The sequence below is a fragment of the Zonotrichia leucophrys genome, chromosome 20 (assembly GCF_028769735.1).
Source record: "Zonotrichia leucophrys gambelii isolate GWCS_2022_RI chromosome 20, RI_Zleu_2.0, whole genome shotgun sequence".
NCBI classification, from domain to species: Eukaryota; Metazoa; Chordata; class Aves; order Passeriformes; family Passerellidae; genus Zonotrichia; species Zonotrichia leucophrys.
Window position 1 is genome coordinate 14,309,484 of NC_088189.1, and position 26,407 is coordinate 14,335,890.

Here is a 26,407-nt window from a genome sequence, read left to right on the forward strand (position 1 = left end):
TCCCAGCCCATCTCTCGGAGCCCCCTCTGGGGAGCGCCATTCCCTCCTTCCGGGCCTGAGGCCTCCGAGGCCGCTCCCGCGCTATTCTTCCACGCGGGGCCGCCCGCGGGCGCCTTCGCACCTCGAGGATTTCGGCGGGCCGGGGCGGCAGCGCCTGCAGGGAGCGCGTTGCGGGGACGGGCCAGAGGCAGAGGCGCAGCAGGGCCGGGCCGGGCGGGGCGGGGCGGGGCGGGGCGGGGCGGGGCGGTCGCCGTGGGGCACGGGCGGGTCCCGGGGCGGGGCGCGGGTTCCGTTCACATCCGGGCAACACTCGGCGGACGTGGAGCACGCGGGCGGGGCGGCGGCGCGTGGGGGCGGCGGCGCGGCCAATCAGCGCCGCGCTCTCATCGGTGCAAACAGGAGCACAATGGAGCGAGCGGCGGGCGCGCTGCAGCCAAGCTTGGCGCGAGCGCCGCGCGGCTGACGGGCCGGCCGGCCAATGGGCGGCGGCGCGCGGCTCTGGGCAGCCAATGGGCTCGCTGCGGGGGCGGGCCCGAGCGAGGTTAGGGTGTCCTTGCTGGGCGCTGGGCTAAACTTCACCAAATAAAAGCTGTTTGTGTTGGGGCGGCTGCGGAGCCATTTTGGGTAAGTTCTGCCCCGAACTTTGGGTTCGCCCGCCTGGCGGGGCCGGCGCGGCGGTGGGGCTGCGCCAGGGCGGCGCTATGAATGAACGCGGCGGCGGTGGCGCGGGCCGCGGAGCGGGCGGGGGCCGGGGCGGCCGCCGGCCCTGTCATGGCTCCGGCCGCGGGGAGGGGCGGCGGTGCCCCCGGGTCCCTCCGCGCCGCCCTCCCCCGCCCCCCGGGCCGCGGCAGCGCGGGGGGGCCGCGGCCCGTCTCGCCGGCCTTGCCGTTCGCCCCCGACCGGGCCTCGCCGGCGCTGGGCCGGCAGCGCGGGGCCGGGCGCCCCCGGCAGCGGCGGCGGGTCCCGGGGAGTGCGGGGCCGGGGGCGGAGGCGGGGCGGGCTCCCCATGGTGCTGAGCCGAGGCTCCTCCCGGCCAGGGAGGGGGAAGCGGCCCCCCCCGGGTGCGGGGTATCGGAGCCCGCCCGCAGGGCGCAGTTCCCTTTTGGCATCTCAGCCGCGGTGCTCGGGAATATCAATAATTAAGTCTTTAAACTTGGCGGTCGGGGGGAAGCGGGTCCCTTTGCGCGCTGGAGGCCCCGGGGTGCGGGCTGCCCGCTGCCGGGTCCCGCCGGGCCGGGGCGCGGGGGGGATGCGGTGGAAGGGCCGCTCCCGCCGCGCCGGGCCACGGACTCGTCCCTGTCAGCGCGGTTCCGTCCCGCTGCGCGCGGAGCAGACGCGGATCGGTTGTGACATCGCAGCCATGTCACAACAGAGGCATCGCAGTCACGGGAGAGCCGCGTCTCGCCGCAGTCATCGCACCCGCTGCGGGTCGGTGGCCGCGCCGTGGGGCTCCCCTGTGCTCACCAGTGGCGTTCACTGGTGGTGGAGGTGGATTTTAGCCTTGGTCGATGAGGTTTGTAGGATGAAGGCTGTGAGAGACAAGCACGCAAATACGGGAGGAGGAAGCAGAATCGTCAGCTCGGGTTACTGCTGCGAGCCCGCACCCGCCCGAGAGCGGGTCTCCCCCTGATTGTCAGCGTGCCTGCTGACAACTGCACTGAACTCGCAGGGAAGTCGGGGACCGCGGGTCCAGGCCGGCTGCCTCAGCACATGCAGAGCTGGTTCTGCCTGGTCTGCTGCTGGCCTTTGATATGGTAGAGTATTTTGGTAATTTTGCTATGAAAAATGCTTGCTTTGTTTCCTCAGGGAGTCCGGATGCTTCTAGCCAAAAGCCCAGTCTATTTTCTTGTTTACGTCCTGCTCAGGAAATGCAGCAAATATTGATGGTATTGGAGAATGAGGGGAGACGGACGGAGATGGTTGGCTGTGCTTGTGTAGTGTCCGATGGGACTGGGGAGAAGCCTCCAGCACCCCTCTGGTGGCACTGGCCTCGCTGGCGTGGGGCTCCTGGGGGGCAGAAAGATGCTGTTAGCTTGTTAGATGTTTATCCCTGACCCCCTCATTTGCAGAGTATCTTTTTAAGTGCTGTGGGGTCAGTTGGATTAGAGTGTTGCCAGAGGAGAGGAAGCACTGAGTTCTCAGAGGGTGTTTTCTCTGTTGTGAAGTGTTGCTGGTGGGCCCTGTTCAGGTGATGGCATGGGAAGAAGTACTGTCTTGCCTCTCCTTGTCTCTTGTTTACCTCCTTCATGCAGGAACTCTGCTGTGCTCCTTTGCAGAGAAATTGTAGTTTTGGTCAAACTATTGAAGGATGAAGCAATAACAGCAACCTTCCTGGAGTAAATAGGTTGTTTCTCTCCCAAGGCTTTTGGCCTTGAGCTGGGTTGGTTTTGGTTTAGGGCTGCTCCTGGGTTCCTTTCCTGAAAATTGCTTCCTCTTCCACTACAAAGTAGAAATTTGTTTTTGGGAATGTTAATTCAGCCTGTGTCTCTGAATTGGTACAGCTGCCTGCTCTTGCAGGTCCTTCAGGGGTGCTGGACGTGCTGCTGCACTGCCTTCACTGCAGAGATGTGACAGCATTGGGTGAAGCTCATTGAATGTTACCCCTCAAGCGCTTCAGGCTGAAAAACACAGTAACTAGGAGAGCTGGATCTTGTCAAAATGTATGTGTGTGCCTTGTGCAGCAGAGTTAAAGTACATGTTTTTATTCTCCAAACAAAAGCTGAAGTCAAGGAGAGGACTTTGAGAATGAGTGATCTTGGTTTGTTTGCACTTTGATGAAGTCTGAAGCCCACCCCGCAGGCATGGGTGTTTGTTCCTGCCTGTTCCTTTATTCTCATTCTTCCCAGCAGAAGCACAGGCTGCCCTGTCCCTGAGGAGGCAGCTGCAGCCCCTTTCTGCAGGCCAGTATGGGTGCCCTGTGTGAATCTGGCACTAAGGCAGCTCTGGCAGTCTTTATCCATGCTGCAGCTGTGAAAAATGCACATCTCTAGGGGAAGGTGCTATCAGGGGCCTTGTTACTTTGTGCTGAGTGCTGCTGTCTCGTTTAGTAGTATATGCCTTTTTAATGGATTGAGTTTACCTCTTCCTCTGTTGTTGTCCATGGTGGCCTTAGGGGTACCATGCTGCTTGTCTTTGAGCAGCTGGCCCTGGATGTTCCAATGTTAGTCCCCGGAGTCAGTGCTGTGGGTCTCTTTGGGCCCTGTTGATTTCTAGTGGCTTGGTGGATGAGGCTCTCAGAAGAGTGTCTAGTTTTCCTGTCTGCTTTTTATTGCATTTCTTCAGCTGGAAGTAAATCTCTGCCCCCTCTCTCCACACCCCAAAAGTGTAATCACAATAATTTTTAAGATCTAGTCTTCCTTGAGTGATCTTTAATATTTTATCAAGAGTTTCTCCAAACACATAAACTTCTACATGTGGATGATATAAAGAGTTTCACTGTAGTGGTTTGTGTTGTTTCAAGAGGGCTTTGTACAAGCACGTGAACTTGTTTTTGTGAGCTGGGCGACTTTGTGAGACATGTTTTTTGAGAGGCTGCCAGAGCAGGCCTTTGTGTTTTGCTGTGGTGGCCTGCCCTGTCTGGGCTTTGCACAGATAAGAGCTGATATCATGCTCATCAGTGTGCAGGAGAAGCTTACCCTCACCAAGGGGGAAGAGCTGATCAGCCTTGTGCTGAGAGCGGTGCTTGGTGCAGGAATGCAGACTCCTGTGTTGGGTCTGGAAAGCAGGCATGCGTGGGGAGCCTGCTCTGAGGCTGTCTTAAAGAGACAATGTCAAGCTCAGTGGTTGGATGTCTCACTGGGCCTTGGGGCACTTAAAAGGGCTTTTTTCATTTCTCCTGCAAGTAGCAGTGGATGCATTTCTCCTTGCTCATCCCCACTTTCTTGCTTGGGACAGTGGAGTCAGCCTGTGGTGTTGGTGGTCCTCCCTGGTCTGTGAAAGCAGAGGCAGAGTGGTTTTTGGAGGCCAACACGTGCTGTCAAGGGGAGAGAAGATGGTCAGATGGAGGGGCCTGTATGCAGTGGGGCAGCAATGTTTGCTGTGGCAGAGTGTTAGTGACATGCAGGGTTTGTGTGGTGGGTTCTCAGCACCCTAAAACCCATGAAAACAGAATTACCATTGACTGTGGGAGAGATGTCAGTGCCTGTGTTGCCAAACGTGGTAGTGGTGGGACCAAAATCCTCTAAGGAAGCGATGTGCCCTGTGCAGCACCTTCTGTGAGTGCCGCACTGGGCAGTGCCTGTCCCAGCCTCCAGTGATCATCCGGCACCAGCCCCTGGGGAAATAACAGAGCTGGGCAAAGCTGACCAATCTGGCAGCAAAAAGGGAAAAATGTGGTTCTCTGTGTGTCAGCTTGTGGCACAAGGAGATTCTGATTTTGTTTGTAGTATCTCGGGCTGGTGTAATATGTTTTCCATGTGATAGGACAATGCCTTCAACTTTCCCTTATATGGGAAAATCTGGGATGCAGCCTAGCAATCCACCAATATGTGGCTAATAATTTTTAGCATTGTTATGTTGGATGTGTCCAGTCAGCCTAAGAATTAGAGTATACCTGAGACCCTCTGGCTGGGCTTTAATATTTAAGACCAGTCCCTGGCAGATATCTGGGGAAGGGTTATGACTATGCTCTAGGGAACGCCTGAGTACAACTGGCTGTTTTGGAAGTCAGCTAAAAGCTGGGAGAGTTTATGCCTGAGTGTAGAACTCCTGCTCTGTGCTGCCCTTGGGCCCAGTGCTTAGAGAAGTGCTGGGTTGTGTTGGCATCAGGTGGGGGGGGTCACACACCAAGCTTTTGGCACATCCTTTGTGTGAGGACCTTCTCTCTGTGGAGGAAATGCTGCCTTGAGGTGAAGGGGTGCATGCTGTTTCTGTACTGCAGCCTGTTGTCTCCAAGGCGTTCTCAGCCTGTAGTGAGTATAAATCCTGCTCTAATAGGAGCAAAACACTCTTTCAGTCCAGAAAAGAAAATGAGAAGCATGGGAACCAAGTCCCAGTCCCTCTTAGCTTTTCGTGTGGGCACTGGAAATGTGCAGAGGCGTGTTGGGTATGGCTCAGGGAGTGCGGGTGTTACTGTGAGGGTGAGATGTGCCTTGGCCATGGGGTGCCCATCATATTTTCCAGCCCTGGTTTCCCCTTGAGGGATGCTGCTTCATGATTATGAATGTCTGCCCTCTGAGGTACAGCATGCCTTCTGCAGGCTCACCTTTTCCAAAATTCTATGTTGGTTGTTTTGGGATGGTTTGTTTTACTATGGTGTTTGGGAATTTTCTGGTTTGTGTTTTTCCTGGTAAGATTAAGTTTAGATCTCTTCTGAAGCTTCAGGCACATGTCTAGTTCCCTCTGCCATTTGGCTCAATTTTGAAGGGAATTCTGGGTTGAAATGCAGGTAATTCATTGTTTCCTTTAGGGGTGACTGTGCTGAAAGCAGGGAAAAGTTATGCTTGGCAGTGTCAATTTTCAGAGTATTTTCTAAATGTTTGTATAAAAGTGTGGGATCTGTGGAGCCCTGCTTTGCAGTAGAGTAGGAGACTCTATCAGGGGTCAGTCTGGTGTTACTCCAGGCCCCTGAGCTGGCTGCATGTCCTGTTATAACGTGCCTGCTGTTGCAAGGGAGGGACAGGTAGGCAGTGGATGGGCAAGGCTATTTCATTCACTATCTGATGTTGTCCTGAATTACTTGTTTGAATTACAGCCTGAGAGCTCTGGCGCAGGAAAATATGTGGGGAGGGCAATAGGCATGTGTGGGAGACCCCAGCCAAAAGCCTGGTGGGGAAGGCTGGGGGAAAGCTGTGTCCCCGTGGCTGTCAGTGGACCTGTGTGAGGAACCTACTGCCTTTAGTGTTAAAACTCCCTGGGATGTAAGATCCTCACCTCTTCCCCCAGGAGATACCTCACTGGCATTTCTTTGAAGGCAGAAGCAGGACTTTACCGAATTGAAGAACTGCTACAGAGTGGTTGCAACTAACAACTCCAATAGAAAGGGAGTTGTGCTCCCTCTGTATTGCACTGGAAATAGGTATTTGTTTTGTGGACATGGTTTCATTTTGCACTTCAACTTACAATGTATGGCTGCCTTGGAAAGTGAATTCCAGCACTTACAATTAGCTACAGGCAGGAACGAGGGTGCTGCAAAGTTGCAGGGGGTTCCACTTCTTTGATATATAGGTAAGTGAAATATTGGTTCTTTAAGAAACATTAATGCCTTGTTATATGTGTGCATTGAGGCAGAATTAAAATTAGTCCTAGATACAAGAATAAACATTAGTGCTTTGCTATAGATGTGCTGTGAAAGCTGCTATTTTTATGTGAGCCACTGCCTTGAGTTCTCTAGGTCTTATGCACAGAGCACTTTTAGCCCTCAGTCTTTCATCTGCTTTGGTTGAACTTAGAATATACTTTAGATGAAGTTTAAGTGTTCAATGTCTGTTAATTGAGGATCCAACAAGAGCCATTTTTGATGACTTAGTTAAATGCCTGGTGCATCCTTGCTGTGCACTGTGCTTGCTTAGCCTCGGAAGGAGTGCAGTGGGGTGTGCGAATGCACAGCCCATTGCTCCTGTTTGTATGCTTCTGTGCTTGTTGCTTTAGGGCAGGCACAGCCCTGTTTCTCAGTGCTCTTTCTCAGTCCCTGCAGGGTGCCCCTCACCAGAGTATCCGAGCCTTTCCCAGCATGCACTTTGGTGCATACATAAAAGCAGGTTTCTCTCCTCCGCCGCAGCAGCAGAGGCTGTGCTCTGTTTGCAGCAGTGATGGTGCGGGCAGGCTGGCTGAAGCAAGGCTTGTGCTTTCTGTCAAGGTGCTGAGGTTTGTGATTGCAGATTTGTGGGCCGGTCACAGGGACTTCTCCACCTCCTTGCTCAGGAGGGTGAGAGTTTCTGTCAGAGAATAAAATTGTTGGTTTGGAGTTAGGCCAGTCCCACACTGTGCTTTGAGTCCTGAATCCCAAAGGCAAAGGAAGGAGTGTATCACTGTGGGCACAGGCTCCTTGAGGCTTTGGTAGTTGTAATTTCAATTCAGGTGAATTGAGGTGTGACTCTGCAGGCTGTAGCACCTATGTGTTTGAATAGGTAAAGCTGTGCCCACATCTGACAGGGCATGCTGTGTGTGGAAATGTGGTTATCTGCAGATACTGCTTTCCAGTTTCTAGATAGGCTCTCCATTGGATGCTCTGCTGAGTGGAGCAGGGCATTAGGGCTGAGGACAATATTCTTAAACCCTTTCCTGGATCCAGCTCTATTTCCTGCTCTTTCTGTTCCCCTTAGCTGGAAGCAGGAACAGACATAGAGCAGAAATGGGTTTCTGGACCCTGTTGCATGATTGTTCCTCCAGAGATGCCTGCTGAAGAAAGGGTTCGGAATATGAATGGCTTATCCAAGTACAGAGGGAGAGAAGATGTGGAAACCATTTTGGTTTGGCCTTGGGACCGGTATGTGCAGTAAGAGTAGGCTAAGACGTGGCCTGTGGGAACTGTGTTCTCCTGCTCTGTCCAGGGTTTGCTAACCTGGCTTCTGTGTTGCTGCATGTCAGAGGAGACTGATGTCTACAGACCTGCCAGGCAAACAGGGACAAGAGTTTCTTGGTAGCTTGATGCAGCTGATGCCATGTGCTTGCTTGCTTTCTGGCTGACCCTATGACAGTGGTGCTGGTTGGCCAGGAGTGTCCAGGGCATCTGCTGTATCTGTGGCCTGAATGAATGCAGCTTGAGTCCAGGAGAGATCCACAGCAGCTCTGCCATTGTGATGTTGGAAGAAGCTTGGTGTGCCCTGGGTTCCAGTTCTGTTTGGGAAAAGGGACTCTGCAAAGATGGGACTTTGCAGTCAGTGTTCGTGACAGTGGCAAGGCATCCTCTGGCAGGAAGCCCTCCTGCCCATGTGTTCCCTGCTCGTGCAGCTGTGGCTCTCCAGCCTGGCAAGGTTGATGCTCTCTTCACTGTTCCGAGCTGGTCTCTGACTGAAGGGCTTTATGAGCTGAGGCAAGAAGGGGCTACCTCTCCACATGTGCTTTTAGTAGTGTTTTACTTGCAGTGTGTCTGGGCAGGCCTCTGTGTGCTCACCATTTAAAAGGGCTAGTCAAGTGTATTAAAGCATTGTCTATAGCTGAAGAGCTGGCATCCCTGAATCCCAAGCATTTGCACAAGAGGAATTGAAGAATTTCTCTTTGGCACTACTCTCAGCCTCCCATACTTCAGTCTTTCTTGGGATGGTGTAAAAGACAAATGCAAGGAAGCAGAGATGATTGAGATGAATGTCTCATTACAGATGGCATCTGAACTCTGGAGACTATTCTCTCAAAGTACTTTCTTAGGCCTGGACAACAGCAGATTTTGTCTGTTGCTATTTTGGAATGAGGTTTGCTAGATTTTGTTAGGATGTGCAGGCAGAACAGATGCCATGAACTGTGGGACCTCCCTGCAGCATACAAAAACTCTGACTGTGGTTATTTAGGATGCTGTCTTTCTGGGTGCTGAGGAACAGCTTGGCTCCCCCAGTACCTGGCCTTGCTGCAGGCAGGGGTCTGCCAGCCAGCCCACTGCCCTGCCCTGGCGTGGGTGGCCTGGGTTTGCAACACTAGCAGGACAGGTGCAGCGTGTGTGGGTGCCGGAGCTCTTCTCCAACAGGGCAGCATCAGTCAAGCAGCCTCTGTAAGTGGTGTTGGAGCTGTCCTGTGCTTGGGGAATGAGCAGTGTAGCAAAATGTCCTTCTGCTCCTGGGGATCCCATCTATGTCCCCAGCCTTCACTGTGTGTGAGAGCACAGACCAAGCTGAGCTTCCTTTATCACCTGTTTTTGAGATCCCTAGGACCAGGATAAAGTGCTGCCTGGTCCAAAGAAGAGCTGCTCACTTTTCACACACTAAGATGAACCTTGGGGTCAGCCTTCAAGGCCTGTGCTCATGAGCTGTGGTCTGAGATGTGGCCGTGGTAGGCAAAGCAAGGCTGGCCTTGAGCTCCCTTCAGGCACTGTACACCCCTTGCCACTGCCACCTGTGCACAGACGAGGCATTTGCAAAGCAGAGGTGTCCATCCTGTTGTGAGGGTCTGGAAATGTTTGAAATGCTAACTCTTTTCCTGTGGCCCAGCTGCTGGTACTTGGCCATGCTTCATTCGGTTCCTTGGATGTTTTTCCTTGGGCACATTCCTGTGGGCTGCTTGTTAGATGCAGCAGGAGGTTGGCAGGAGGGCACCAACTTTTTCTTTCACCTTTTTTCTCTACGACGGTTATAGCAGAAGAACATTGGGGAATACCTTAGCCAGCAGATAACAGGAGCAAACAGGGATGTGGGGACATCAGGTGAATGACTTGCAAGGTAAGACTTATCCACTGTGGAGATCTGTGGCAGGGAGCTTCAATTGGAGCAGACTTTCCTGAAGTCTGAGGGAAATTCCTCAAGAAATGATTTTCAGCATGACTGGACTCTGCAGTGGGATCTCCATCACTATGGAGCTGTGGCCAGTGTTGCTGTGCCTTCTCAGCACAAAATCTGATCGGGGTGTCAGATGTGTCCAGAGCCAAGTCTTGAGGTGCATTGCATGTGTTCACTTTTCTCTCCCCGATGTCAATGTTGATTTTTTGTCTCTGTTCTAGCATTAGAAAATAGAGGCACATAGGGTTAGGATTGCCTCTGAGGAGCTGTTGGCAGTGTGACAAAGCTGTTTTCTGACAGCTGGAGTTTGCTGTGCAGGATGTTAACAGCAAGAGAAGATCTGTACTTTTAAGAATGCCATCTCATTTTTTGGCCATCTACCTTGGGATAGTATGAGTTTGGTGTAAAGCTCTCAAACCTTATAAAACGTTCTTTGTATTGGCTAGCTGTCAAGGCTGGCTTTTGTAAACCTTTCTTACTAATAACGGTTAAATTATGTGCCTAGTGGCTTCTTTGTAGGGACAATGACCTTGGAGATGGACTTGGACAGCTAAGTGAAGCTTTGGACACTTGTGTGTAAGACATAAAAGGCAGCAGGAAAATGTGCAGAGCGCACAGGCCGCTGGTTTTTGCTGAAACATCTATATCCCTCCTGGTAGCTGGAGAGCAGCTGGATGTTTTGCCCTGATGCAAGAGGCCTTTGAAGCAGCTGACAGTAACCCCTGTGCTCCCTTGAGCCCAGTAATTCATCAGAGGCTTTTTCCTTACACTGCTGGGAAATCTGGCTCCTCATGACTGCTGGTCCAGGAAGCCAGCAGGAGCCAAGCCTACAATTCTCTGTCTACCCAGGGGTAACAGCCAGGCACTTCGGGGAAGAGAGCCTGCTTCCAGCACTGAGACCGTGTCCTCAGAGCTTCTTTGCCCATTTCCATCTAAAATGTAGCTACAGTTGTGTTGTCACTCTGACAGAGGCTTTCCAGAGCCTCCTTGGTAGCTGAAGCACACAAGCATGCTGCCTTGGCATGCAAGGCCCTCTGCCTTGTGAAGGAGCAGATTGGGTGGACCATCCCGGGCTAGGAGGAGTTGCCCACCAGGCATCTTTTTGGTTGCCAGCAGGCTGGTCATGCCACTGTGTTGAGCTGCTGTGAGCTTCTGACTCGCAGAGGCCAGGAGAGGGTTGTGAGCTGGCTGCTTGTGGCCTGCACCAGGGTCAGTGGGGTGGGACAGTTGTGCAGGATGCTGTGAAGTGACACTTGGCCATAGGCTTTATTGGTTTCTGGAGCTTGGCACTCCTGTGGCATGTGGATACAGATACTGCGCTTTGTTCATTTTAAAGTAGGAAAATAGGTGCTGGGAGTGTGATGGATGAGGTGGGAAGGCTTTATGGCCACTGTCACTCTCTGTTCCCTGGACACTCCACTCGTGTCCTTTCCTGTTGGCTTGCTGGTCAGCATGCTGGGGCTGGTGAATAAAGTGGAAGGAAAATTTGCCACTGGTGATGGAAGAATGGCTTGTTAAGATTTGGCAGACTGGGCAGTTAATTTGAGCTGTGTGGTGGCCTGGATTGGATGCCACACTGGACCATATTTGTGTGTAGTGGGTAGCAGAGGTCTGGAAAGTGCTGCATCAGTGACATGCAGTGGGCTTTGCTGATGGGTCAGGAGCTTGAGCTGGGGATGCACTTTACAAGGCACATGAATCGTGCTGGTGGGATACTGCTGTGCAGGGAGCCACTGGGACCCCTGTGTGTGCAGGAGTGCTGCACATGTTCTTGCACACTAGTGCACCCTTGCACATGAAATCATGCTTCTTGGCACTGAGGGTGGTCAGATCTCTGTCCCTGTGGAAGTCCAGCCTGCTGGGTGCCAGCTACGAGTCTGGGCAAGCTTGGCCTGTCTCCTTTCTCTCTTGGCTGCATAGGTACTGCATTGTAGGGATTTGGTTTGGTTTTCCTCTGGGTTTTTTTGCCTTGCTGATGTTGAGGAATAAAATACACTGCCTGAGGCTTATGAACAACTGTTTGGAGTCAGACTCTTGGCCAGCAGATCAGAAGGCAACAGACACAGTAGGTTTGAGAAACCTGTCTCGCTCCTGCATACCAGGGTAGCAGGATGATGACGTGGGAAAGAGCACACAGCTGACACTGGGTGCATCCCCATGATGGGGAAGGGGGTACAGCTGACACTGGGTGCATCCCTGCTCTGCAGACAGCCACCTTGCAAGGCCTGTGCCACATGGGAGTAGTGTGTCCCCTCATTTTGGACTGTTCATGAAGATGATGAGGGACATACATTTCCTGGTGAGCTCAGATGTGGTTTCCCTCTCTCTAGCAGCAAGCCAGAGTGCTTCCCTTTGTGTGCATGTCGAATGGCCAGGCAAGGCTTTGTGTTCATGACGTGCCTTCACTGAACAAACTGAAGGGGTTTCAGCTGTTCTGCTGCTTTCTTTTCCCTTGTGCTGTTTCTCCCTGCTCACTGCTGTGTTCACTGGACTCTGAGTGAGCCCTCGGTGCTCAGTCCCCTGGCACAGTGCAGCTGCTGAAGGTCACTGTGGTTACGGTCTTGGATTAGAAGCTGCATTGGAAAACCCTCCAAAAAGGAGCTATTGCTGGTGCTGCCACGTGAGCTTGTCATGAGAGTCATGAAATGCAGCTGACTGAAGCTGCATTACCGGGGGCTGTATCCAGCCTGCATGTGCACTCTTGCTTGTTGGGTGCCAGCAGAGCATCCTGTGTGGACAGGCAATGGCACGAGCCCAGGTGTCTCCCTGGGTCTCTGACGTGGCTGTAGCTGTAGGGCTGAGGGCTTGGAGCAGAGTGTTGGTGTTGAACAGGCTTTCTGGAGGGGAATGCTGTGCGGCATCACCATATTCCTTTTCCAAGGGAGCAAGTGGCAAGGAGGTTGTGGTGATTTATTTATTGCCTGTCTGTCAAAGTCTTGTTGCCTCTTCACCTGTGGGGTGGCAGAGCTGGGTGTCTTGGGAAGGTACTGCAGGTTTGCCATGTGCTTTTGCTGTCCTTATCAGCAGATCTCTGGGCTCCCCTCGCTCCACAGAGAACATAGTTCATTCCCCCCCACCTTCTTTTTTTAAAGATGAGAATATTTTGAATACAGAAAATTGGTTGCAGCATGGCTGTGTCCCTTGGGGCTGGCTGTTGGTGTGATGCTCTGTCTGTCCTGGACATGTGTACCTGCCTGATGCATATTTGCTCCCTTACTTTGGGTTATTTGGACCTCTGTGTTCTCTCCTTTCCCCCCTTGTTTCCTTCATCGTGCTGTGTGTCCTGCTTAGGAGTGTGGGCCTGTGCCCTGTTCCCCCATGGTGCCGTGGAGCAGTATGGCAGCTCTGACATGAAGACCACTCGGCTGCTTGGCGAAGCCTCTCCTGATGGGTTGCTGAGGGAGTCTTGTTTTCTGCAGCTGTGTGAGCAGGGCTGGGAAGCTGCTTCTCCGCAGCCTCTGTTTGGGAAGGAGAATGTGTGCTGTGCTGCCTCGCAGTGAGCTTGCAGACTCCACAGCCCCCTGCATCGCTGCTGCTGCTTTTCTCTTGCTAAACTACTGGGTTATTTTTAACTTGGAAAAATTACAACCCGAGATTGGCATTCTGTACCCCCAGCGGAGGGCTGGAGGCAGGATGTGGGGGCGGCGCTGCGGAGGCCGGGAATGCGGCGTGCCGCTCCAGCGGGCCCGCTGCCAGGGGCTCTGCCCCCCGCAGCCCTGTGCCTGCCGGGCTGCGCAATGTGCGGCGGGGCTGCTGCTGCCTCGGCACGGATGGAGCTTCAGCCTGGATTCCCATGGCGAAGGCACAGAGCAGCTGCAGACACATAAACAAATCCTGCTGCAGCAGGCTGTGGGGAGAGGGCTGTGCTCGGCCTGCCAGGCTGCTTGCGTGACAGCCTGCAGACAGATAGCTGCTGAGGGGGACTGGGGACCTCCTTCCGAGAGTGTCCTACAGAGATGCTCTTGGGTGATGGAGTGTGCTGTGGAGGAGCCGGGTTGCTGTTTTGCCTCCTGGAGGAGGCTTTCCTGAAGCATGCAGCCCTCCCTAATTCAACTGGCAGAGAGCTGTTGGGGAGGAGCCGGGAGAGGAGTCACTCTTGTGCCCCTCCCTTAGCTCTGCCCCCGGTGTTTTGCAGGCAGCTGCATTGTCAGTGGTGTCTCCCTTGCCTGGAACTCCCCGAGTGATGGGAGCCCCTCTCGAAATCGCTGGCAGGGCGGTGTTTCTGCAGAGCCTCTTTTCTAGGCAGCCCCCAGCAATGTAGTTCCCTGAGTCCCTCTGGGTTGCAGCAGACCCCAAGTTTCAAGCTCCGGTGGCTCTGCTGGCTGAGACGTGTCTGTGCAGCCCTGCTTAGGAGCAGGGATTGATGAGGTAGCAAGGCTCAAACAGCACCAGAGGACTGCAAATGTGTGTCTCTTTGCTCTTTGGTCTCAGAGAACACTGTTGGTCAAGACAAGCAGAAGAAGAACAGTGCGGGTTTCAGGTTCTGCTATTGCTCTGTCCCTGCCAGACCTATGAGTCCTTTGCTGCTGCTCATCATGCTGCGATGTGGATGCATCAGGTGAGGAGGGTGGCTGGTGCTTGCGCCCTGCTTGGTTGTCCTTGGGCTTTCTGTCTGCCTGACCAACTGCAAAGCTATTGAGGAGGTTCCTCTGATGGGGAGGGGCTGCCAGGGCCTGGGGCCTTCTGTTCCAGCTCGCCTGGGAAAGCCTGCCAGTTCCTGTCAGTTCTGATCTGTTGTCTGCTACTCCGTAGCTCTCAGGGATTGGCCAGGAGTAGCAGAGGAGCACAGCAAACCTCTTGGCAAGCAATGGCCAATCCTTATGTCCCTTAGCTGACTTCAGGCAGTTGCAGACACCCTTTCTGGCTCCTTTGGGAATGATTCTCATTTGCTTGTTGAGGCTGGTCCCATACACCCAGCACTCTGATGCCATTTGGCATGACATGCTTTGGGCAGTAAGGTGGTGTGAGGCTCTCCAGGCTGTGGGATGGGGTACACCATGAGATACTGAGGCTGATCCTCTGCCTCTGAGCTTGAGTCAGGACTCTGAGAGTTCCTGCCAGAGCAGCAGTGCTGGTGTCTCAGCTCTGCAAAGGCCCAGTGTGATGCCTGACCCTGACAGAGAAATTACACAGCTCATTCATCCCTGTATGGTAGGGAATGGCTGTTGGCTACTTCCTTTCCTCAAGGCTGTAGGGTTTGTTATCAGGCATGAGACACTGCTCTGTGTTTGAACCAAGGGCTGTTCCCATGATGGCAGCAGGTGGTGGAGAGCAGAACAACTCTAGGGCAACCAGGGCTGGAGTAGCATCTCTTCCCCAAGAGAGCTACTCTGCAGCTTATGTGAGGCAGTGGAGTGTCCCTGCCACTCCAGAGTGGTGTGAACACACAAGGACAGCTGCTGACACTGGCACAGGGATTGATGTGTGGAGCAGAAGACAGACCAGGACTCTTTACTTGGAGGACAGGCTTCTGAAAGCTCTCAGTTGCCTGGTGCCCTTTGTTGCTGCCTTATGTCTGGCAGGGCTGAGCAGGGCCCTTGTGCTGTGTCTGTGGGAGCTGCCTGCAGTTCTTATTTCTAAGACTTCTCATCAGTCTGTACTGTGACCTCTGCCAGTGTCTGTCAGGGCAGGTTAGTACATCCTCAGGTAACAGTACAGCAAGGCAGTGCTGAGCCACCCAGCTTCCCCTGGGCCCGCTGCCATCCATGAGCCTGGCTTGCTGCTGGCCTGCAGGCTGGCAGCAGGCTGGGACCTGGCACCCCTGACTCATCTCTTTTCCTTCAAGCTGTGCCTGGCCACTGGGGACATGGAGCACTTCTGGAGGCACATTCACAGACCAGACCTGCTTGTCTGAAAATCAGTAATTTCATAGCATGGCTGCAATTCTTTATCTTCCTGCTTGTCCTTCAGGGCTGCATACAAAGTTCTGTGCCTGTTTGAGGTCTGTGTTTTCAAGGGACCCTTCTCATCAGAATTACAGGAGGAAGGAGAGAGAAGGGCTACGTGATGTTGAGGAGGTGAGCAAGGCTTGCATCCCTCACCTTGAAGGAAGTGTTTCCAGAAGCCTGCTGATAGATGGAGCTTGGACACTTTTTGATGCATGTGTCTCAAAGGAGCTGCTTGCAGTGAGACCTTGTCCTTGGCACCTCCCCTCCCTGAGCCTTCTTTGTTTGTGCCAGATGCTGCTCCTGCCCCTGGGAAGGGGAGCCTTTGGCTGCAGGGAGCTGGAAGACAAGGTCCTCCTGGGAAGTGTGTATCTCCAGTGGGCTAGTGCTAGGTAGTTTGGGGGATGAGTGAGGATGTGTGGAGCTAGGTGTACTGTATTAGAGCACTTTTCTGGTTTGTAGTAAGCCCAGGGGTCTCCAGACTGAAGTGTGGGGTTCCTGTTCCTCTTGAATGTCACTGATCAACCACCGAGGGGTGCTTCCATTCTGCCATATAGGAAAAGGAGCTGGAAAAGCTGCTGATGTCTAAATCAACAAATCATAGAATCGAATAAGTTGGAAATAATCTTAGGTTATCTAGTTCCAACCCCTCTGCCATGGGCAGGGACACCTTCCACTAAGTGCACTTTTGGCTGAGAGTGAACAGCTGAGGCATGGACCCCAATTTGTGTGTGTCTGTAGTGTCATTATGTGGTCCTGGCTTGCAGTGTGCCCTTGCTTTCCAGGAAAAGCGTCTGCTGCAGAACCTGGTCACTTCAGCAGAGGTGCCATCCCACTGGACCCCACTTGTGCTTCAGGGGATCAGCGGCTCTCACTTCTGGCTGGGGACCTGAGTGTTCAGGACACCTGCTGAGAAGCAGATGTGATCCCTTTGCTGGATTTCTGTCACTTCATTGAGGTGTGGAGTGTGTATGTGCAGCTTGCTGAGTGACCTGGTTGTGTCATTGAATGTCTGCCACAGGTATGGGCTGAAAACCAGAATTGAAGTGTACTGAGTGGAGTCTCCTCTGGAGATACTTAAAACCCCCCTGGACACAATCCTGTGAGACCTGTTCAAGGTGAAACCTGCTTTATCAGGGGATTTGGACAAGGTGATCTCAAGAGATCCCTTTGAATTCCAACCACTCTGGGATTCTGTGTAGTGGTGTGTGTCTGCTGTAGTTGGCAGTGTCCAAGGCTGTTTCCTTTTTCTGCTCTTTGCTGCAGCAGCTTTGGAGGGACTTGAATGCAAAATTCCTATTTAGCAAGGGCAAAGAAAGAGTGCAAGTTTTCCAAATGGGTTACCACCAGTGTCTTTGGCACATATGTGGACATGCCCACACAGGCCTGTAGGGTGCCCCTTGTCCTTCCAGAGGTGGCTTGTGAGCTTTGCTTCTTTTTGAGTCCCAGGTCCTGTTGTGCTTGGAGAAAGCCACATGGCCCTTTTTATTTGCCCTTCTGAAGGGGATCATTAAGGGTGTTGATTTTTGTTTTAACTCCACTTGTTTCCTAGCTGCAGCCTGTTTCCATAGATAAAATCAGTGCTTTTTCCCCTTTGAAGAAGGCTGTCCACCTGCCTGTTGCAGGCAGCTGAACATGGCACTGTGCTGCAGGAATGTGCTCTAATAAAGTAAAAAAAAAAAAATGCTGCTGTTCTGAATGTGTTCTCAGGTAAATGCCATTAGTTTCTGCAGATGCTGAGGCCTCTGCTTTCTCTGGGTTTGTGGCCCTTTTGCTTGTTGGTGACAAGCCTGTGGACATGACCTGGGGGCACAGACAGGGCTGTGCTCATGTTGCCCCAGGGCACCTCCTGTGCTGAGCTGGCCTGGGGGAGCTTCTGAGCTGCAGCCAAGGCATGTGGACATGTGCTGTGGCTTGGGGGGACCTGTCACCTGAACTGTCAGAGAACAGAGGACAGGGCTTGAAAATAATACAGACCCTGCAAGTAAAGGCAAAACAAAATTAGGACTGCATTCAGAGCTGCTGACCCCCATCTTCATCACCATGCTGCAGATGAGATTTCCCTTCACGAAAGGAAAGTTGCTCTTTGGGTAAAAGCTATGAATAAAACTTCCTTTCTGAAGTGCCTTGATGGGTCTGTGACTGAGGGGCTGTTAGGACATCTTGACAAAGAATGCTTGAAGGGATATTGGTGGAAATGTGCCATGGGAGAATGCCAGAGATTGCTCTCAGAGATTGAGCTCTGTGTGTCTGAAGTCATCTGCGGGCACAGTCCTTGGCAGTGGCTGTGTGGGGATCTTGGGAGCACATGCAGGTTTTGGAGAGAGGGAAAGGTTGAGGCAAGTCTGAGTGTGTCCCCAGGGGAAAGATGGGGCAGCCCCAGACTGTGCCATGTGCCTTACAGGTTTTGAGGACTGTTTCACAGTTTCCTGTGAATCAAAGAAGTTTGGAATAGAATCAAGAAAAGGATCATGGAGCCCAACTATAAACATAACATGGCCAAGGCCACCACTCAACCATGTCCCCATGTGCTAAAGCCACATGTCTTTTAAATCCCTCCAGGGATGTAACTCCAGCACTGCCCTGAGCAGCCTGTGCTAGTGCTTTACAACCCTGTTGGTGAAGAAATTTTCCTTAATCTGTAACCTTAACTTCCCCTGGTGCAATTTGGGGCCATTTGTTCATATCCTGCTACTCGGTAGAAGAGTCCACCTCGATCCATACTCATGTCAGGGAGCTGTAGAGTGTGAGCAGGTCCTCCCTGAGCCTCCATTTCTCCAGGCTGATCTCCCCCAGCTTACTCAGCCACTCCTCATCAGACTTCTGCTCCACATCCTTCCCCAGCTCTGCTGCCCTTCTCTGGATTTGTTTCCTGAACAAAGGTCCCTGACTCAAAGGTTTGAAGGTCTTTCTTGTTACAAGGGGCCCAACCACGGAATCCAAGCTCCATCCCTCTGCATCATTCCCCGCAAAGTGCTCATCCTTTTGGGACCTTGAGAGCTGTTTGACTGACCCTCACCTGTGTTATATTACAAGGAGGAACACCTTTTTGTCAGGTATTTTGGCAATCAATGGAATTACATTGGGGATTTAGCCTTTTTTGGGGATGCACTGCAAAAACAGATGGAGTTTGAGATGTGAGAGCCCACCAGCAGAGTCTCCTTAAAGGCAAGGAGAATGTAAATTGAGGGCAGCTTGAATGGTGCAGATGCATCCCCTTTCCTGCTCTTGGAATACATAACCTGTGGGCACAGCCCCCTTTGCTTGTTAACACATGCTATGTTTTCAGCTTGCTGGCTGTGGAGACTGTTGGATTTGTGGGCCAGTCTAATTTACAGCTCCTTTCCACAAGATCTGTTTTAATGTAATTCAGTCTTAGGTGGTGGTGTTGCTCTTTGTGATGAAGCTCCTCTGTGCAGCTGGAATAATCCTTGTCTAGCTCTCACTGTTCTGCAGTGCAAATCTGTGCAGCGCCTCAGGCAGGCTCTTTTAAAGGTTTCAACAAGAATGGTGTTGTTTTTGAGAAAGAGGTTACAGATTTTTGATCTTTTACCCGTCCTTGTAAAAATTCAGCCAGCCTCAGCACACCATCAGCCTCTGAAAACAAACATTTGATTTTTAAAAGTTGTTTTTGTTGCTCTACTCTATTCCCTTTGCACCTGAATGGAGGAGGGCAGGAACCTGACACCATGGTAGAGGTTCGGATTTTTCAGGTGTGGATTTTTTTATTTTTTTTTGGTTTGGTTTGGTTTTTTCCTCTTAGGGAATTTTAGGGACTTTTCTTCCATTTGTTGCCTAAGAGATGATAACGAGGATACTTACGAGAGACAAAAGAAGTGGCCAGGGTGGCGGGGGAGCGGTGCAGCTGGCTGTAGGGCTTTCCTTTGGGAAGGGCAGAGGTACCGGTGAGGGGCTGGGCTGGGCTCAGCTCTCGCCCTTGGGCTCATAGGTGACACGGGCAGGCTGCTGCCCTGGGGAGGATTTGCTGCCACTGCAGAGTTCTGCCCTGCGCTGCTCTCTGCTCACCAGGGCTGAGCTTCAGCTGCTGAACTGGGACCTGTCCAACACCCGACCTCACGGGGGAGGGACCCCAGCCCCGGCCCCATTCCCGGAGGGAGCGTCCGTGGCTGCGTGCGGCAGCTGCTGTGGGAGCCGCCTGCCTCTGCCCAGCCCCGCTGCTCGGCGCCGCTGTTCCGCTGCTCCGGCCGCCTTTGCTGCGCTTTAACCCGACAGCCCGAGCCTGCCGGGGCCCTGCAGCTTCTGCCCCCACCTGGGGCTTAGTGCTTCCCTTCGATTTGACACCTCCGGGGGTCTGCTCGCCTCTGGCGTTCCAGCTGCTTCCCAGGTTCCTGCTGCAGTCCATTTCCCCCGCCGGAGGTGCAGCGGGCCCGGCCGTCCCTGAGGGTTCCAAAGGCAGCCCCTTGTGCATCCCTTCCGCCAGCCCGGCCGCCATTGCCACAGCGCCCCCTGCAGCCCCGGGGGAATCATCGCCCCGCCCTGCCCGGCCGGGAGCCAGCAGCGCCCCTGCTGGCTGTGCCCGGAACTGCACCGCAGGGGAAGGTGCCTGCAGCCGGGACAAGGCCGGCCCTGGGGCTCTGCGTCTGCTCGTCGGTGCTGCCGGGCTGGGGGTTGGTTTGCCACGTTATACACACACTCTATTAAGGAACTGCTTTTCCTTTTTTCCTATCTTTGCCTGAAAGCCCCGTCATTTCAAAGTTATAATAATTCAGACGGAAGAGGGTCATATTCTCCATTCCAAGGGAGGTTCCCACCTTCCTTGGCAGACATCTGTCTTTCAAACCACAGGCTTTGTGTTGCTTTTAATGGAGAAATGTCTTTCTCTGTCTCTAGCCTTCCTTTTCTTGGGAATGGGTAGACATGGCCCTGAAGCCATGCAGGCAGACCTGAAACGTTTTCTAGCATGCGTCTCCTACCATTTCCTTCTGGTAGCCTCTTCCTGGCTCTGCCTGTAGCTCCAGGCTTTCTCTCAAACCTAGCTCTTTCTTTCTGAGGAAGCTCTAGAGAAAGCTGCTGAGCCATTTTTCAGACCAAAGGTATCTCTAAGCCCGTCTTTTTGCAGGCCCCCACTTTGCTTTGGCAGCCCATTGCCATCCCTGTTTCAGTTGTATGTTAAGTCTTCTTCTGTCCATCAGTGTTACTCTGAACCTAATTTTATACCTGAACCTTTTGACAAGAACTGCTGTACAAAAGGTGATTCCCAGACAAGGGCTTCTGACAAACTAAAATAATCTTTGGCGTACTATTTCTAACCCTGTTCCAAATGCAACCCTAAGCTTTCACTTTCTGTCAGTCTCAGCTGTAGTTCTTGCTTTCCAGCTGGAAATCCAGATAGAGTTCTTCCAGCCCATGGATCTTGGCAGCCCTTTTCCTGCCACAGTCCGAGTGCAGCTTTAGGCTTTGTCCCTCTCACAGCCCTAACCCTAATCCTGGCACTGGTTCTCATATTCCACAGAGCAATTGAAAAGGCCCCACATCCATTGCCTGGATGAAAACTGACCCAGCCCAGCTGTCCTGCCAGCTCCTGCTTGGCTTTTGAAGCCTGGCTCAGCTGTAAGCTTTGGCTTTTGCTCAGGCTTCTTATGTTTTGTGAAGAACTGCAGGGAAGACTCCCAGCCCATGGCTCACACCAAAGCTTTCACTCACCCTGGGACTCTGAGCTGCTCTCGCTTGGGTTTGGCAGCCCCTTTCAGCCTTGCTCCAGCAGTAACAGTATGCATTCTGCTTCTGAGCCTGACCCTGTGCTTGCCTGTGGGCTGTGAGGAAGGGACATAAGGAAGGGTCCACAGCCATTTCCTGGCAAAAGGGGATCCACATGGGGCTCTTGGCAGCCCCTCTCCCCAGGTGTCATGTAACCTTTCCTTTCAGTCCAAACCCTGACCTGAGCTGTTTTCCAGCTGAACTGTAGGGAACCTTCTAAAACATTTCCCAGGCTGGCCTCTTTATATTTTGCCATCCCTTTCCAGCCCCACATGAGTGCTAGACTCTGTACCCTTGTGCTGGTTTTCCAGCAGAGCCTTAGCTAAGCTCCCCAGCCTTTTTCCTAATGAAGGCTTTTTCCCAGGTAAGGCCTTATGCAAGTCCTTCTTTGCTCAGGTGAGCTCTGCTGCCTCTGCATTTCTGGGTTTTCTTTTCTTAGCCATAGCCCTGATTTTCCTGAGAAGCTGTAGAGAAGTTTTCTGCCAATTGCCTGGACCAGTGTTTCCTCCCAGCACAGCGTTCTTGGAAGCTGCCATGTACTTTTGCAGCCCCACTCCAGCTCCAGCTCTGGACTTTGTTTGTCTCAGCATTATCCCAACCCTAATCCTATTGCCAAGGTCATTCTTCAGGAAGGTGTCTGCCAACTCAGGTCTTTAACAGCCCCTACTTTCTTCTGGTGGGCCCTTTCTGGCCCCTCTCAAGCTATGAATTTTGGCTTTCCTTCAGCCCTAATCTTAATTTCACATGTGAAGCCCAGCCAAGGGCTGCCAGGGGAGGTTTCTCTCAGGCCAGGTGTCCTGTGCCATCACAGTGCTGTTGCAGCCCCACTCCCACAGCTGTCCTGTTGTGCCCATGGAGTAGCTGTTCCCCAGGCTTGCCAGATGCACAACAGAGTTGGGCTGGGGTTTCTTAAATTTTTTTTTCTGCATATTTCTGGATTTTTTTTCAAGTCAGAAAACTACTGTTTCAAAGTCAGTCAGACAAGGATTGGGCAATATTAACTCACTTTTCCCCTTCCTTCTTGTTTGCTTCATGGGGATGCCAGGCAGCCATGCCTTTTGTCAGCAGGACTGTTGAAGGATGTTAGCACACACTGGCTGTTCTGTCCCAGTTCTACATCCAAGCTTCAGATTTGATTCTGGCATTGCTACTTGCATGCAGCATTGGTGGGCAGGATTATTCCTGTGGAAGAGCTGCCTACGGAAGTTCAGTTAATAATGCTTGTTAGACCTTCACTGGGGTATTTTAATTTTGAGTGTTTCCATCAGTGTCCTTTAAATATCCTCTTGAGATGTGACATGGTGTGGTTGAAACACTGCAGAATCCATGGGCGCCGCAGACATCAGGCTTCTGGAGAAAGGGAGATTTGCTGCATTGAGAGGTGGGCACCAGATGCTTCTGCTGCTTCCCTGGCTGGAGGCACTCGAGTCTGGAGCTGACATCTTGTGCTGCCATAAGGAACTTCCTTATGGACACAAATAGTTTTTCAGCCTGTAAAACAGTTCTAGGGATCTCATGTGGCTTTTAGAGGTACCCTGTGAAGATTTGATGGGAAAGGAGCCAGGAGCACATTGCTGAGTGCCTGTGGTGAGGGTATGAGCTCTGATGCAGGCTGCCCCTTGGCCAGCAGTGCTGTGTGCCCCCTGCACCAGGGCTGCACCTGCTCCCTGCTGCTCTGCAAGGAGGGCTGGCACAGGTCAGGACTGAGCCTTGGGTGGAGAATTTGTGTGTTTTATATTTTACTTTAAAAACTACAATCTGGAAAATGGTTTCAAAAAAGCAAGTCTGAGGTTTAAACTTCTTGGAAACATTTTCCTTTCCTTGGGATAAGCAACAGAGAGAGTGTAGAACAAGCTGTCAGGCCATCCTCCCCCCAGGCTGGGCGGCCAGCACGCTGCCTCCCCTGGCCCAACAGCGCTCCCAGAAAACTGAAAATAATTGGTATTTCCTATCCTCAGGGCAATTACTTGATCCTCTGCAGCTGATCTGAGCTATTCTCAGAGCTAGCAGCTGGCCTGGGCAAGGTCCTGGGTGGGGGGACTCAGGCTGGGTTCAGGAGGGAGCTCTGTCAGCAGCCCTCAGTGCAGAGCTCCTGGGGCGCATACTCTCCTGCAGTTTGTGTCCCACCTGTGCAGGCTCCCTTGTGGTGCCATTCCCCACATGATCTGCATCTGGGCAACCTTCACACAGAGCTCACTATTATTGTCACATAAGGTGATAAATATTAGAAATTATTCATTCTTCTGTGGCAATTTAAACACTGACAGTTTTGGATGCAGGGTTGTTGGGCTGACACGTTAATGTTTGTCTAGGAGCTTTGTGCAGCTGGACCTGTTCCATCAGGATTTCCTTCTGGTTGCTCTCAGCCTGCAGGCAAGGAGGTGTGTGTTGCAGCATCTTCCCAGCCAGACTGAAGTAGCAAAACAATGAATGCTCCTTGTTGTGGTTACAGATTGCTAACTATGTTGTATGTAAATTTAATCAATATTAGAGAGTATTGTTTGAGATTCTGTTGTCTTTAACGTTTCAACACCTGGCCAAGAATATGCATATCACATTAAATCAGGGGATTTCTTTGAGCTGTGGATTTGAGACTGCTGTGGGATGTGTCTGAGGTTCTCTGAGGTCTGTTTGTGGGCCAAGGGGGACCCTGAAGAGCTGTTGTTTCCATGCTGTGACAAGTTGCAGGCATGCTAGCATTGTAACTATTTTTGCAAACCACATGCTAGGATTTCTTGGTGTCCTGTGGCAGTTTGTCTTGGATTTCCTGCTTCCAGCACTGTGACTTTACAATGCTTTATTACAGGCTCAGCACTGGGGGTTTCTCTGTGGAGCTCACATGCCTTGGCAGTGGCTGTGTGGGACTCGCTGCAGTGGGTGCACATGGAGACACTGGGACCTGCTCAGAGGGTGCTGCCTCAGATGCCTCTCACCCAGCCTGCTGTGGCCCAAGGACTTCTCAGATCAGATGGTAACCCTGATGTTTCAGACATGTTCAGCTCTTGAGGCAAATGTGGGCATGAGAACAAAGTGTGCTGGGTTAGCCTGGTGCTGGGCTAACACTGCTGGGTAGTCAGACTCACAGAGGGATGGTGAAATGTTCTTCTGAGCTGGTCCTTGCTCTGGGCCGGCAGTGTGGCCAGGGATGTGCTTCCAGAGGCTTGTTAAAAAGCCAGGGATACTTGCTCATTGGGAGAGCACAGTTGGAGTTCAGCACAATTGGAGAAAAGAGGCTGAAAGTTGTTTTTGGTAGGGCTGGGTACCTCCTCTTGGCAATGTGCTCTGCAGTGAGCTGCAGTGGGTCCCAGCATCCCTCCTGCTGGACAAACTGATCTGGTGAGGAGCTCTTCCCTGGGGTGCCGATCACTCTGAGCCTGCCCCAGCCTCCTGAATTTGCCCCGTTTGCTCAGTCGTGCCAGCCCTTGCAAGCACTGGATGTGCTGGTCACTCCAGGCAGTTTTGGTTTGGATTTTCCTGAGAATTGAACACAGAAAAGGGTGAGTGCTGTGCTTTTTCTGCCTTCAGCCCTCTCTGACCTCAGGTTGGCCTTCCTGAAAGCCCAGCCCTTGGTATGCAGAGCAGCAGGAGAGCCAGGATCCATCACATGCAGCATTCCCTCTGCTTTTGCACCATGGGGCTGCCTGTCTGCTCGTTTTAGCCCCTTGTACAGGACAGAAATAAACATTCAATATAAAATAGTATAAAGACAGGAGTAAGGTAGATGCAGAAAGCCAGGCTTCCTGTCCCAGCACTGTCCTTCAAGGGAGCTCGGGACAGAGCTGGCAGAGGAGGCTCTCTGAAGCACAGAGGAGCAGACCATGCTGTGTGACATATGGACAGCCCCAGTAGGAGCTTTGCTGTTGAATGGTGCCATAGTTTGGCTGTTGGAAGATGTCTGAGTAGAATAATCATTAACTGAGGCTGGGGTGTCACCTGGGCAGCAAATTTCAAGAGAACATAGTGGTTGAGAACAATGGAGGAAGGTGTGAGGAGAACTGCAGCTCATGTGAGCTGGCCTCTTTGAGGAGCTTTGATGCTGTCAAGGTATTGTCTAAGCACCTTTTGCTTAATTTCTATGCTTCAGAGCTTTATAGGAGCCAGGAAGGATGTGTTGCCTGTGCAGCTGTCAAATCCTTGCCTGGCGTGTGTGAGGCTGTGCTTGCAGAAGTGTACCCTGCTGTGGGTTGCTAAAGGAACCCATGGGACACCCAAGACAGTGATAGCAAGGGGCAGGTGTCAGGGCAGGGCAGGAGCCTCTAGGAGCAAGTGAGTCCTACTAGTCATGAGTCCTGCTTGCCAGGATCCTGCACTTGGGGTGTGCATTAGTACCTGTTCAATGTGCTCTGAACTGAATTATTCAGCTACTCCTTGAGTGCCATACACTTGATACCTGCTCCCACCATCTGCAGAAGGGTGCTCAGAACATTTCCTGGCTTGGCTTCATCTGAGTGCTCTCATTCTGCTGGGTGACTGTTGCAGCACAGGTTTCCTGGTCTAGTAGTGGTGTAGCAGCTGCACGTACAGATGGAGTCCTTGGTGCTATGCTTGTGTTGCCCAGCACATGCTGGGCACAGTTGGGTTGCACTTGAGAGTAAGTGCACAAGTTTTGTTTGCTCAGAGCTAGATTTTCAGCAGGTGGTGTTGAGCAAGCAGGAAACTGGATGCTTTGGTGTAGAGACATGCTGTATGGTGAAAAGTCTGGAAATAGCATCCACCTCTCCTCCTGGCATGCAGCAGGATGTAGGCAATGGCAGTCTGTCTTTCCATCAGGTGTGATCTTGAAAAGCATCCTCAGCAGTGGCCCATCTGTGGTGGCTTTGTTCTGGACAGTCCTTGGGGCTGCTCACAGCTGTCTGTGACAGTTCCAGAGGGCAGTGCTGCCTCCCAAGTGCTGTGGCTTCCAAATGTTGTGTTCCTTCATCTCCGCTTTATGTGGATGAGTTAACATCATGCAGGGGTGCTGGGCAGCACCCCTGGCTGAGGCTCTGCACTCCCCAGACTCCAGCTCGGATGCCCTGGAAGCACTGTAGCTAAGCCAGGCTGAGAGGAGTAGTTTGCACGTGCCTTGGGGTACCCTGTAATTCCTGTTACCACTCTAGAGCTTTATTCCTTTTTCTTCATATGTTGACCTCGTCTCCCAGACTTGGCAAGTGTGTTTCTACAATGCCTGTTAGAAGTTCTTCTCAAGCCCTGGAGATCTTGTCCCTTTACAGGCTGACTAGTCAGAGCCACTGTGGCTTCTCTGTGCCTTTGCTCTCAGCTAATTTTCAGTGCCCGTTTTTCCCTGAAGATCATATTGAGAAGATCTCCCATTTCTGAGGGAAAACAGAGGTGAACCACTCTGCAGGAGGTGTGCTGGATGGAGTTGTGTGTACCGATGAGACAGATGGCTCCTCCCGGGGAGCTGTGGTTGCTCTCACAGAGTGCTCATGGTACCTACTG

The 26,407-nt window shown here is 52.4% G+C and overlaps 1 protein-coding gene across 10 annotated transcripts in view; it reads left to right on the forward strand.

Moving 5' to 3' along the window:
- Nucleotides 1–360: 360 nt before the first annotated feature.
- CHD6 (chromodomain helicase DNA binding protein 6) overlaps nucleotides 361–26,407 on the forward strand; it is a 101,432-nt gene continuing 75,385 nt past the window's right edge. For 5 of the 10 annotated variants that reach the window (XM_064730003.1, XM_064730010.1, XM_064730011.1 and 2 more), the window contains exon 1: nucleotides 362–624. Coding sequence is in view for 1 of the 10 variants with exons in the window: in XM_064730007.1 (XP_064586077.1) it covers nucleotides 1,752–1,754 (3 nt within the window). In the remaining 9 variants the exon portion in view is untranslated. Of the gene's footprint in view, nucleotides 625–1,527; nucleotides 1,755–26,407 lie in introns of those variants that run through there. The other 5 variants (XM_064730004.1, XM_064730006.1, XM_064730013.1 and 2 more) reach the window with 3 other exon arrangements.